General features: G+C 36.8%; 1 protein-coding gene across 10 annotated transcripts in view; it reads left to right on the top strand.

Moving 5' to 3' along the window:
• Positions 1-4,557: 4,557 nt before the first annotated feature.
• Positions 4,558-14,420, top strand: part of Epha5 (EPH receptor A5) — a 341,095-nt gene continuing 331,232 nt past the window's right edge. For 6 of the 10 annotated variants that reach the window (XM_058574028.1, XM_058574027.1, XM_058574025.1 and 3 more), the window contains exon 1: positions 4,559-5,517. In XM_058574028.1, the coding sequence (XP_058430011.1) occupies positions 5,334-5,517 (184 nt within the window). In that variant the 5' untranslated portion in view covers positions 4,559-5,333. Of the gene's footprint in view, positions 5,518-14,420 lie in introns of all 10 variants that reach the window. The other 4 variants (XM_058574024.1, XM_058574023.1, XM_046428770.2 and 1 more) reach the window with 1 other exon arrangement.

Here is a 14,420-nt window from a genome sequence, read left to right as displayed (position 1 = left end):
ATGGGTTAGAATTAAGTGGAATTTTAATGCTCATAGTTAAGTCACATCAATCTTATGACACTTCTGTGCACACTTTTCTTCTTCAGCCTTAAGAGACCTTATTATTTCAGTGTCCACATCCTTATATGATGCAGTTGTCCAAGATGCTGGAGGCAAGCAACCGTCAAAGAATTTCCTGGTAAGTCAATTTGCCTGACCATAAACTATATCAGCCTTGGTTTCACACTATTCTATGATATCTTCAATCCTGGTACAGTGCTATAGGGACGATTAAAGACTAGATCACCAACAAGGACCAGTGTGGTTCTTTGTCTCACTGTAATTTATTTGAATATTATGTCTTTCTTTTTTTGTTACAGAACTCCTATTAATAACCATAGATAGCGTAAGGACTTTACTCGTTTCTTAATAGTCTTAGGAGAAAACTGAGTGCTTATTCTGATATAAATATATTTAATTATAAAGTACATGTATAATAGCATAAAATGGTGTGAACATACTTTATATAGAGAGATACAAAAAAATTGTGCTCTATATGTGTAATAAGAATTGTAATGCATTCCACTGTTGCTGTGTATTATAAAAATAATAAAATCAATTAAAAAATAAATAAGTGAGGATTCTGATGAGTAATACTTCAATTTGTTTTTAAGTAATAAAATAATTGACATATTCCAACCCTTATTAATTGGTTAAAATATTATTATTCATTGTTTTTAAAGTTAAAAATATCCAACTGATACAATTAACTTGAAATAAAATTTAATCTCACATAAATAGGTAGAAATATGATTCATTGATGGAGATAAAAAATTCTTAAAGGTCAGAATAACGCTGAATAAAAATGAAATATTTTCTTTTATGTTCATTAAATTAAAATTCAATATATAAATATGATTTCTAAAATATTATCTTGATTGTGAACTTCAAGCCCTATTGATTTCTTAAATATAATGTGAACATTTACCTTTGGTTTAAAATAATTAACATCAACATACATCTAACCTCTTCAGCAAGTCGTGGGTCTGAAAAATTAACTTCATTAGGATAGTAAAGATTCATTGGATATCTAATGATATCTTTTGCTTTGCTATTGTTTTTCATCAATTCTCCCTACAAGAAAATGCAGCTAAGAGACAAAAACATTTTAAATAAAAGACTATAAAGACTCTTGCTTAGGTTTTCTTCCAAGGTGTATATACACAGGCTTTGGGCCACCTGTTTGTGCTAATATTATATGACTACAATCCTTAACCTTGTTATTTTCTTGATTTGGTCAATGATCTCTACTGTACATGTTTCTTCTACGGGCATGCTTCTGTGTACCTTAAACTATCTTTTTTCTCTAAATAATGTTTTTTATGATATTAGTTTCTCATTTTCTTCTATTAATTTATCTGATCTGTACTATATACTTGCTTATTTGCTTTTGGATTTAAATAAACATGAATTTGAATATTTTTATCTATTATTTTTTGTCATTAATGTAAAAATTTTTAGTAGTCTTCTTTATCTAATCAACTGGTTATTAATTCTATCGTTTACTTCCATTACATTAGCATTTCTTGGATAGAGTCAGCACCAAGGGATAAAGTTCTTATGGCTTACCAGCTGAATTAGCACTCAGATCACCAAACCTCATTTCCTCAGTTTTCTCATCATTAACATGGGAGTGATAATTACACTCACATCATGATTGAAGTGTCAGCATTATGTAAAAAATGATTATTGTAAAAACATCACATAATGCTTCAAACATGGCAAACCTTTACTAAATAGTAATAAGTCTTTCTTCAAGATTGTTGCTCTATTTTGAGTGCAAAGAAGATATATTCAGGGTTATTAATACATTGAACTCAATCATATAGCAACAGTTTTATAAGGGTAGTAAACATTCTAGGTGCCTTATTAAGGTTACTCTAGATTATCCCTCATTCTTGAAACTTAGTACTGAAGTCATGTACAAGCAGAGACCCAGCAAGAAACCAGTGACTTTTACCTTTTGAGGCCATAGCAGTCAATTGCAAACATAAGAAATGCAAACAATAGGACATCCAAACCAATACTGATGTCATAGCCTTTTACTGTGAAAAGCAATAAGCATGAAAGAAAAAAAAAAGATCTAGTTTTCATGCAATGCCATGTTCCTATGTGAGTGTGCTAGGAGTACTGGCATGCCAACAGATCAACACATGGATAACTCTTTGAAATTGAGACCCAAGCCAAAGTACTAACATTGCCTTCTATGATTAACCCTCTCTAGATAAAAAAAAATAACTGATTATTGCCTTTGGGCTTCATTCTACAGATGTTCCTGCTTCCTCATATTAAACAACTTAAGCTACTTAAGGTGGAGAATTAAAAAGATTTTGCATTCTGTATTCTCAATCATTGAATTAGCCCATCTTGGGTAGCAGATCACACAATTATGAGTGTAATGACCAGGGTTCCAGGTTTTCTTTGATACCTCTATTTTAAATTCTCTTTGTCCCTTTATATTCAACCTCCAGATGGATAATTACTTCCAACTTCACATTCAGAAAATATTGGTAATTTTTTGATTGACATAAATCACAAGCTACATATACTTCCATGAAAAGAACCAAGTCATTTCTTGTCTGGAAAAGAATCAGGCTTCAGTGTCTGACTCTTCTTGAATAATGCGCAGGATTTAGATGAAAGTACTATGTGTCTTGGGTGGTTTAAATAATTGTTAGGGAGTGGAATTTCTGTAGAATGGAGGGGCAGATATAAAATTCAGACACATGAGGTAATTTAGAGGAACACTGAGATTAAAATTTTAGTGAAAAATAAAATAGAAAATTTCCCTAAGCCTTTTTTGTCTTTAAGTTCTAAGCTGAAGAAACTTTTATTTTTTTGTAGTCAATAGTAAATAGCCGAAGCTTGATGAACTAGGGAATAAGATAGAAATTCGAAGAATATGGAAGAGAGCTTGAAGATCATCTTCTCTATATCCCTGATCTTATTGATGAGGATATTGAGGCCTATAGAAGTAAAACAGCTAGCTCAAAACCACATTAAACAGCTTATGTCTTATATTAGCTTTATTATGTATTCTTAGGCTTTAGATATCTTATTATTCTCTTTAGAAATTCTTAAGTAATTCAACTATAAATGGGGTAGGGAAAGATGGTCTTTTTGAATGGTCTTCAAATAGAAACATGCATTTTAACTTTTCATCTCACTGTGAAGCTTTTAGCCAAACTGAAAGACTGATTTCTTGCCATTCCTCTAAATTTGCTACATGCATTTGAAGCACATTATAATAGAATGAAGCTGATTTCAGACTTCTGGTGCCAAAATATTTCAGGGAAAAAAATCAAAGATGAGTTTCCACCTCTTTACAAAATTGCATAACTGCAGCTTTATTCTTCCATCTTCATTGCAAATATTTAATCAAAAAACAAATGTCATCAGCTAAAGAGTGCGATAGATTTATTGTGAAGGCAAACAGGAGTCTAGATAAGTCAAAGCTGGTGAACAGGTTCATCTTTATTAGGTGTGAATACAAGCCCAATCTTGACAGTTGTTACTTGACCCCAAGTTAAATGAGATATCTTTATTCTAAAATCACATTTTTGTGAATGCGTTTTTATTCGCAGTTTTTTCTTAAAAATGCCAGTTTACTAAAATTGCCCTTCAGATGTATCTCTTTCGACGAATGTATGAGTAAATTGATGGAAAATATTAAAGCAAAGGAAGACATAACGGAGGTGAAGCACAGAACGTTGTCTTAAACTGTTTTTCTCCTGGTTATTTGTAAACCTCTCAATGTAAAAGAACACAAGCAATTAAAATAATTAACCCCTGAGATTATTTGACCCATGCTAATATCACTAGAAGTAATTGCATATATCTGCACATTATATACTTTCTAAAATACTTAAACATTCTATTAATTAAATAAATGAATTAAATCATGACATCTTAAAGTATTTGACAGTACAAATCTCAGTTCCCAAATTCTTTAACTCCCTGAAATCTGAGACCTACAGCCTGAATAGAATTTAGATATTCTACAATTTACTTCTGATGAAAACGTTCGGTAATTCTCTCCTTCAAGCCGCCAAACTATGGGAAGGACAGGAAGGGTCAATAGCAGTGAGCGATATGGTTGTTTAAGAAACTAGCCACGGACCAGCAGAGCCTGTGAAAGCGCGGCTGTGTGACGACAAGGTTGTTGATGCCACAAGCCTGTGAGTGGCAGCAGCCAATATGCCAAACCAAGGGACCCGCTTCTCCAAGGGCTGATGCTGAGCTAAGGCTGATTTCCCTTCTGCCTCCCGGGAACTCTGGTCCTCGCTGGCGTCGTCAGGAGGATTCTTTGCCCTAATTATCTGGGGAGGAAGACGCGCCTTTCCGGGAGACCGCTAGGCAACACTCACCACGGCAGCCTGCAGATTACTTCCCTCCGTGGGTGTGTGACTTCGTCTAAGCAACTCACACTTACAGTAGATTCTCACAGGCGAGGCTGCGAGCACAGAGGGGAGGGGGAGCTGGGAAGAGGAGGAGGGAAGGAGGGTGGGAGGCGCAGAGCAGGGAGGCAGAGGAGACGCCGGAGCTCCAGACACAGCAGGAGCGCGCTGTGGCGGTGCAGTTTCAAGCTCGCCTTCGCAGCCGCGCACTCACCGCCTCCTCGCTGAGCAGCGGGAACCGCAGCAGCTCCGTGCCGCCGCAGCCCAGCTCCGCGCTCCAGCCCGCTCACTGCCGTCAGTACCGCCCCTCGTCAGCACTCAGCCCGCAGCTATTTCCTTCTGCCAGCCTCTTTGAACTCTTTGGATCTTTGCCTTTGCTCGCCTCTCTCTTTTTTTTTCCTCACCCCATATTTTCTCAACTCCTCTCTCTTTATCCTTTACCACCCTGCTTTTCTTTATATTGGAAATTTCATCTTCAGATGACTTGCCTTCCTTACCCTCGTCCATTTCAGCCCTGAAGACTGAAAAGGAACATTTCCATCCCCCCCCCCCCCCGTGGCATTTAAAAATCGCAATTCTTCAAAAGTCTTAAGAGGCAAAGGAACAGGACGCAAGACCCTCCCGGCACCCTTGGTTGAGCCCAGTCAAGAACAGTTCTAGCAAGCAGAGCTGGTGTTTCATTGAATCCTACTGAGGGGGAAGGCGAAAGAAGCCAGAAGCAAACTTCAGCTGTCTCCGCGGGTCTGTGGTTCCCGCATTTAGAAGAGCCGCGTGCCAGAAGGCGTAGGAACCCACGGGGGACGAGGAGGAGCCCCGACTCTCCCTCGCCCATTCCTTGAGGACAGAGGTGTGGATTGAGGCGCGCGGGACAACAGCGGCAGAAGAGGGTAGGAGAAGATGCGGGGCTCCCGGCCCCGGGGTGCGGGACGCCGAAGGCCCCCGGGCGGCTGCGGCGGCGACACCCTCCGTACCCCTGCGTCTCTGGCCGGCTGCTACTCCGCACCTCGCAGGGCCCCACTCTGGACGTGCCTTCTCCTGTGCGCCGCGCTTCGGACCCTCCTGGCCAGCCCCAGCAACGAAGGTAAGGAAATGGAGGTGGGGGCAGCAGCCACCTGGGGTGGAGGGGTGAGGCGGGGCCTGGGGGAGCGGGTCACGGAGCTTTAGAAGCGGCTGCCGCGGACTAAATCCTTCTCCTCATGTCGATTTTGTATTTGTCGTCCGGTTTCGTTGGCCTTTCATTCCCTCTCCGCTGTCTTTGGTTACATCGTTTGACATTAGCTGAGGAGTGCCGGGGAGGAACCTGATTGTGGACCCAGGCTGATTGGGGGCGGGGAAGTTGAAAGCCAGGAGGAAAGAGGGGTCTGAGACCCGCGCTGGGAGGTTGGGTGCGGCTAGATCTCCGAGCGCCTGGAGAAGTGTCATTTCGTTTAGCGAGAAAAGCAGTGACAAGAATTTCAGGACAGGTGGAGCTTTTTAGAAACCGTTATTTGATGTTGACGATGGGAAACGTTGTGGGGGTGGCTTTTGCTTTTTTATTTGGGGGAAAGTGCCTGCTGGGAGCTGTTATTTAGGGCATCATCAGCTGCTATTCTGGGGTGGGTGGCAAGAGCTTTTATTTCGTGAGGGAGGATGGCAAAGGACAAAAGGCACCCCTACTTTAGGGCGCCCTTCTTTGGGGGGTGGCCTCACTGTCACACTCAAGCGAAGATAGAAGAAGGCGGGAAGGTGGGATGCCGCGGCAGAAAGGGGAGAGGAGTATAGCTGCTAGAAGTTGCGTCTGGAACCCACCGCGGCTTATCTCATAGAGGGAAAAAGATTTGCTTCAGCAGGATGAGATCCTGGTGCCCAGGTCTCCTTACCTACCCTCATTTCTGCGCTCCGGACCAGAAGATTGTCCCCGCCTTCTTCTGAGAGAGTAAGGCCGGGCGCGGAAGCAACACCTGTGTCGCCCTGGATGCCCCTGGAGCAGTGCTCAGCCCACCCAGTGCCATCCTCTTCACACTCAGCCCTCCGCCCTCCTGTCGCCTCCAGCTGGGGTAGCTCCTCTTTCACACCAGTACTATCCTCGGGTCTCGGCTCAAGGGCGCATTCTGCGCGATGGGGGATGTGAGGGTGTCCAGAGCAGTGAGCATCTCTGATCAGATCAGGGATACCAGGATCGGTCATCACGCAAATTTAAAATATAAATAAAATAAATTTTAAAATAAAATAGAAAACTCTGACCCTTATTTGGAATGCTGGGGTTTTGGTTTGGAGCTGTGGATGTGAAGCATGACACGCAGAACCTTAAAGAAATTCCTTCCACTCCTGGGGCAGAAGAAGCTGGACCGGAAAGATGAAGCAGCAGCCGAGAGTCGTGTGTATCCTCGTGACTTGCACGGGTTCAGTCTTGGCTGTAGGAGAACGCGCTGAGCTGGTATCCTATTGCTGCCAGCTTCCAAGGAACCTAGCGAGAGCCTGGCAGATCGAGACCCCCCACCACCTCCCACCCCAGGAAGTTTGTCTCCTTAACCCTATGCTTAGTTTTTTTTTTTTTTTTTAAATATGATCAAAGGAGAATATATATCCATCGGTAGATATGGATACATATAAATGTACTCTCCCATGATTAAGCCAAGCAATATGTATTTTCCCTTCCTCATGAAGTTGAAAAAGTGTTTTATGAAGTCTTGTAGACCTTTCACTAACGTCTTATGCTAGATTTATTCGGCAAAAAGTGTTAAAGATTCTAACAGGGTTATGGGTCCTTTTAACTGTCTTATTCCACGAAAAGGAGCATCCTGGTTAGACCTAAAAGAGTCACCCTTTCGTTTTTTCCATTTTAATTTCAAGTCTTTTTCTGCATGTATGTTGAGGGAGCAGAATTGAGGTAGAGTACAGGTAGTCACTGTTAGAGAACAGAAAGAAGTGAATTCTCAGAGTGAGGGGATCAAGTGGGATAAAGGACTAAGATTATGGGAAGAGGAAAAACAGGGAGAAGGAAATAAATGAAAAGGAAGCAAGAAAGTAGCACCAGTTTCCTAATCTGGTGTAATGTTCTAGAATGGAGACTGACTCACTTTAGATTTCATGTCCACAGGTTGTATGGTCTTACCCAACTACTAGAACACACAGCGAACTTGAGCTACAGTGAGATAGGGTTGTTGGAGAGGGAATCCAAAAGAACTAAGCAGTATTTTACCCTCCAGTCCTCTGAGGACACAAGAATAAAAGTGTGCCTGTTGTTTGGGACACATTTTGTGACATATACATAATTTTTACGTTATACATACTTAGAAATAAAATTTTATTGCCATCAGTCTTAACTAATTTATCCCATCTTTGCCAGTTTTCCATCATTCCTTTAGTATCATCTCAGACCTTTATTTTGCTTCTATGAAATCCAGTCTTCCCTTTTGGTTTTCCATGTTAGTGTTATTATAAATGTATTAAAATATTTGTAGCAGCAGACTGTTTGTTTTACTTAATTAGTGAGTCAGATTAGAGTTTTTCAGTTTGGTTTTGTTTCAGGATGAACTTTGAAAGGACAAGGACAGAAAGAATTGATGTACACCCTAAATTCATTAATAACTTGCTCTCATATAATTTGCTCTTCAACCTAATGCAGATGTTTAGTAATTTCAAGAACTGTTGTATATGAGTGTGTGTGTGTGTGTGTGTGTGTGTATATATATATATATATATATATATATATATGTATATTTTTAAAGATTTCATTTTGTGAAAAACATTGATTCATCAGGTGGAAAGAAATAAATGTGACTTTACATTCAAAATCGGTATTTCTGTCATTTTTAGAATTTAACTTTAATAGATTTAAATAAGCAGGCTTGAACAGAAAAAGCCAAACTTGTATCTAGAATCTTGGATTGATGTTAAATTTATTTATTTAGAATGTGTTGATTAGCAGACAATAGAAGGAAAATCTATTCTTTAGCACAAATTCTAAGCAATTTACAAGGTAATTATGTCTTCAGTTATCTTTTTACAGATATAAACTGCAAGTGGAAGAAACCTTCAATCTATAGTACAATATAAAAATTTTTATCATAGAATAGTTCAGAGACATATTTACCAAGAGACTTGCCTCAGATTGATCAAGCAGGACACTATTACCAAGTGTATCAATGATAAAATTTTAACAAATTAAAGTAAGGGGGGAAGTCCATGTTTATGAATTTTTGGAGGTGGCCCTGAACTTATTCAGTAACTGCCATTTTTTTGCTGTCTGGAGATATATTTGTAAACAAGCATTATTTGACAAGTGCTTTTCTCAGCAGGGATTCTTGGCCAATTACTGCTGAACAGCTCTGCATTGAAAATGATTCACCCACAGTGAATCAAGCTTAATTCATTGAAGCTGCAGTCAGTAATGTCCCAGTAAAGTGCTTCTGACAGTTGTCAGCAGTTTGTATTTGAAAAGTCCAGTTTCTTGTCTCCAAATGTTTTGTATGTTGGAGAAAGTGGGATGGAGGTGTTCTGGGAAAAGAAACACATAAGGAAAGGGGAGGCTGAACTGCTTGAGAGACAATCAGAAAATTGTAAATGCTTTCACTGAAAAGAGACAGGAGGAAAAGTTTGTTTTAGACTGTTTCTCGATTTATAATAGGACCAGGCCCATAAAACAGATTGGAGGACATAATAGATTTGTAAAACTAAATGGCTTTATTTTGTGGCCTTGTCCTTCTGTTGTAATTCATTTCCTTTTAGATAAACCGGCAGGACCCCACAGAAAAAGGACAGTAAAATCACTCCCTCACCAGGACACTACTGAACAAGAAAAGAGAGTCATTACCCCTATTTGAATCATAGATTGTTGGAACCAGAAGGGACCATGAAAAGTTTGGGCTTTTCACTTAATAAACCATGAAAAGGAGGGCAGGAGGAGGCTGGGTCTTGACATTTTAAGCTCTTTCTTGGAGGCCAGGGTGACAGGTAAGAGGATTTCATTTCTTCATGTGAAAAAGAAGAGGGCACACAATTCCTGATTTTATAATGGAAATTTCTTCTTGATTTGACATTTCCTTGTAATTTTATCACTGGTAAAGATTATTAAGTCTTTATTCTAATTAACATAGGATCTAGTTGTTCTGGGAAAAGAGTTCACTTTCTAATATTTAGAAATGCACTATTTACCATTTTTATATTATTACTACACTCTACAAAACGTAACCATTTACAATGTGTGTATCTGTACATAAAATATCAAAATAAACCATGTAGGTAATTATAGATAAGCATTCCCGAATTATTTAATTAAATATTTTATTCAGTATTACCCACTGATGAGAAAATGAATGTGCTTTTGTTTTTCCACTATACTTTTGCTGTTTGACACCACCACTTGAATCTCCTTTGTTTGGAGTGCATTTTATGTATTTGAAGCTTGAATAGCAAATAATTTCTCTCATTCGGAAAAAAACCCTCTACCTTTGACTGTAAAAATACACAATAATATCATGAGTATATAAGTTAAATATAGCTATTTTTTCCTTCTCTGAGTCAAATTTAATGTTCTTATTAAGAAGAAAAATATGCTGTTTATTTTTGAAGAAATAACTACTTTAAAAAGTATTTATACTTCTTATGCAATATTTTTTCAGTTTAAATTAGCAGGTATTATTATACTTTAAGTGGATAGCTTGAATTTAATTTAGTGAAGGTACTTAATAATTTGGAAATTGTTACAGTATTTTTGAGAATCCTAAAATAGTTTTACAATGATTTTCATAAAGCATCAGAATTAACTGAATATCAAGCTGCACATCAGAGTATGAATATCAGACTTTACTTATTAATTGTTAACATTTGATTGCAGTATTTACCTTTACTTTTTCTTTTCAGAAAGACTAGATTATGGTTACAAAACTAGCATGAAAGTTAAAGCTGTAAATTGTTACCTTTAGACTCAGAATGATTTTTACTGATGTAAGTATGTCTAGTGAGTATATCTATCTCAGTAGGGGTGAAATGGCTCCTATCGATATGTCTACTAGGTCTATACATATTTAGTTATTTCTTTCAAAATTTATATAATCAATAGGATAGGTAGAATTTCTCAGAAGGAGTTATTCTAGTCTGTTTTATACATATACACACTTAATTATAGTTAATTTATATTAAAGAATTTATCATATGTTTTATCCCAGTCTAATGTAATTAACTATAGTACATATTTATACAAATTATGGGTAGATTATGAAAAGGAAGATGAATTCTAAAGGCTTTGTAAACAGATTGAAGTGGTTCATATATTTTTCAAAATAGATTAATAGTATAACCAACAAAATGTGTTTATTCACTGAGGTGAATTAAACATAGAAAATAAATAATGGGAGAGTATCATAGAAAATAAATAATGGGAGAGTTTCTTTTTTTTTTCATTGTCTAAATTGGATTTATTTAGACTAATAATCTATAAACATTCTAGGAAATCTAACTATAATTTTAAGGATGTGATACATTCTATAATTCTAAAGGTCTTCAGGTTAGATGTTGGTTTCCTGAGCCACAGTATGCCATTTCATCACCATTACTTCTCAAATTATTTACAAAAGAGATCATCATTGGATTTAATGCTGCACACAAATCACAGACCTACAAAAGAAGTACTTCACATTTTAAAATTATCATTTACTGTTTCAAATTTTCCACAATATTGTTGATCTTATTTTGTTAAGAAACTCCTTTAGTCAGGACTTAATTTAACTTTTTTAAGACTCTACACATTCCAGTCCAAGAATAATAAAAGTTTTATCAATCTATAAAATTTATTTTTTTTAAATTTTTTATTGTTGGTTGTTCAAAACATTACATAGTTCTTGATATATCATATTTCACACTTTGATTCAAGTGGGTTATGAACTCCCATTTTTACCCCGTATACAGATTGCAGAATCATATCAGTTCTAATGTATTCATAATAATTTTTAAAGTACTATATAACTCTAGTGCTATAAGAATATTCTTTAAAGCACTATATATCTTTAGTGCTTTTAGAAAACTGGAAAGTTTGACATTTATTTGCTGTGAGCACCTTTTATGAATTATTGTTTTCATTGAAAATACTTATTTCAAAACACAAATTTTCCTAATTTATCTATTTTTAAGTTTTTTTACATTTTAAATTTCCAAAACATCACAAAATATCAATACTTAGGAGAATCTCCTTTTATTTTGCATTTACTTTTCTCTTTATATATTTGATTTTCCAGACATTACTTTACTCTGAGTTAATAAAGTACATTTAGAATTGTTAAACAAGGAAAAAATGAATTGCAGGGATAGGGGTAGAGCTAAGTGACAGAGTATTTGCCCATTATGTATGCATATAAGTGTGTATGTATCTGAATATGTATGGGTTCAATCCCCAGTATCCCCAGTACAGACCCCTGCCAGAGAGAGAGGGAAAGAAAGACAGACAGAGAGGGAGGGAGGGAGGGAGGAAGGGAAGGAGGGAGGGAGGGAGAGAGAGAGAGAGAGAGAGAGGTTGCAGTGTAAGCATTTTAAATATAAATTTTGAATAAGAGCTCACTTTAAATAATTCATTTATTAACATAAACAAAGTTCATTTTAATGAAGGTTTTTTTTTTTCCTCAAAAAATATAGTAGGATTTACTGATTCTATAAGTAATACTATAAAATAGCTATGGTGTGAATTAAGCTACAAATGGTACATGTATTCTTGAATATTAACATTTGATTGGAATTTGCATCCTTCTTTTGACACCAGAGATTTCACATATAAAGAATTTATTCATCTCATTCATAAATGAACCAGTAATTTAATAGGTTGGAGTAAAAAACTGTGCTTTAGTATGATGACATTTATTAACTGCTATTTAATGTTAGTTTGACTTTTTGAAATGATTTTTTTATCTTTAGCAACTTAAAGAAACCATAAAGAATAATGTCTGCTGTTTAAAAATTGTATGCAAATCCTCTAAAAATTGTGTGAATTTGGCCTTTGGAGTACAATTTGTTCTATTACATTTAAAGAAAACCTGCTAAGTTCTGTTTATAATTGAACTTTTTTTTTTTAGCTCTTCTTTTCCTATAGGATCCACAGCCTTTAGTCTCTTATCATTCTATGAGTTACTTTATTGATATTATTTAAATGATTCCTTAAACAATGAGAAAGCATATAAAAATTTTTGAATGAAAATACAGGTCATGCCTCCTTTCCTCTGTATCTCCAAGTGACTCAGTGTCCATGCCTTTTACTAATAGGCACTTCTTAAGCATAGTTTGATAACCTGTCTAGGCTATGGGTGTGTGCCCATGGATATGTTTGGGGTGTTTGGAAGGGTTATCATAAGATTGGAGAAAGGATTGGGAGGGATGTCAATGTAGTATTATCCCAAATTGAATATAAATCAATGTTTGGCTTTTATTTTTTTTTAATCTAATATAAAGAGAATACTACACACACATACACACACACACATTCTAATTTTGTTTTAGTTTCACCATGACTCTGAAGATACAAACCACAACCTAATTAAAAACAAAACAGAGCAACAAACAAATAAAAAAGCTTCTTTAGTTCAAATTGATTCAGATATTTGGTGTTTTTCGTCTATTTTTTTTAAATTATTGCTTTATAGTTATATGTAAAGATAGAATTCATTGTGGTATATTCCATAGAAGTACGTGGCATAATTTTGTCAAATTTATTTCCTATTTCCTCCCTTTTCCCATCCCTTGTCCCCCCCTCCTCAATCTCCTTCCTCTACTGATCTGTCTTCTGAGATCTGCCTCCCTTCTTTTTTTTTCTTCTTGCTTTGCTCTAGCTTTCAATAAATGGTTAAAGACCCAAATAGACATTTCTTCTATTTTTTTTAATCTGTTTTGTTGAGACATGCCAAATACTTGTGGCATTAGACACCCCATGAATTAAATAATTGGGATTAAAGTGTTTGTAATAATTCTAATTATGTTTTAGTTGCTGGACTATTGCCCAGGTCATCTTCTCTATCCATCAAGTTTGTCTTCAATTCTAAATAATCTGGACCCACAGCTCTGAGTAAATAACTGTGATAAAAAAAAACCAAACCCAAAACAAACAAACAAACAACCACCACCACCACAACAACAACAAAAGAAGAGCCAAAACCTGAGGGTTGAAAAATTTTGCATATGCTTTGTGAGAAAATGTTCTTACTTAGAAACATGTTTCAGGCTAACTATTGGAAGGTTTAGGGAAAATACAGTCTGTTCTTTTACTCAAAGATGGATAATGTCTTTTTTCTCTTATGATTTCACACACTTATTTTCATCTATCACATCTCTTTCTCTCCTTCTTTCCTTCCCCCACAAAGGCAGCGTAAGAGGGTAGAGAGCCCATACTTGATATGTTCCAGCACCCCCAGGAAACCATGATTTCAAACAGGCATTAAAAAGATAATATTCTTTTGTTTTTTTTAAAGTAAATTGGGGACTTTTCTCTAAAGGCAAAGAATAGACAGTATCCAACTCAGTCATACTTTTTGTGCTTAATCAGAAATACAGGAGTTTAAGATGTCTCTGTCAGCTTTGCCTCTCTTAAAAGATTCACTAATTTACTTTGGACTGGCTGAACCTTCCTGTTCCAGGATGTCTGTTAATGTCTTTTCTATGGAAAGACATACTCTGCAGGTAGATCTGGCTGGCACCAGAAAAGCCCAGCAGTCCCCAGCAGGAGCTGCTCTGTGAGCCAAGTTTAGCTTTCACTCAAAGCCCTCCCCTCCAGTATTAGCTGGAAAGGTGAGACAAATTGCCTGGTCCTGAGGAAGATGACTGTGAGCTCTCATTTCACTCAAGGGTTTCACTCTAAGCAGTGTAGTGATGCATAATGAGCCTCCTAGAAAAGTCTACAGCCAGCCTTTTGGGGTAGGGAATACTTGAAAACTGCTGTGTCCAAAGCATCTTAACCATGAGTCTCTAACCACCATATTTGATTTCTCTTTAAGGGAAGGAGGGACACAACAGCAGCAATAAAACTAA

The sequence above is a fragment of the Marmota monax genome, unplaced genomic scaffold (assembly GCF_021218885.2).
Source record: "Marmota monax isolate L192 unplaced genomic scaffold, Marmota_monax_Labrador192_F-V1.1 WCK01_AAM20220418_F8-fsc00132, whole genome shotgun sequence".
In the NCBI taxonomy this organism is placed as follows: Eukaryota; Metazoa; Chordata; class Mammalia; order Rodentia; family Sciuridae; genus Marmota; species Marmota monax.
Note: the sequence above shows the minus strand (reverse complement) of the source record. Positions and strands in the feature narration are given on the sequence as shown.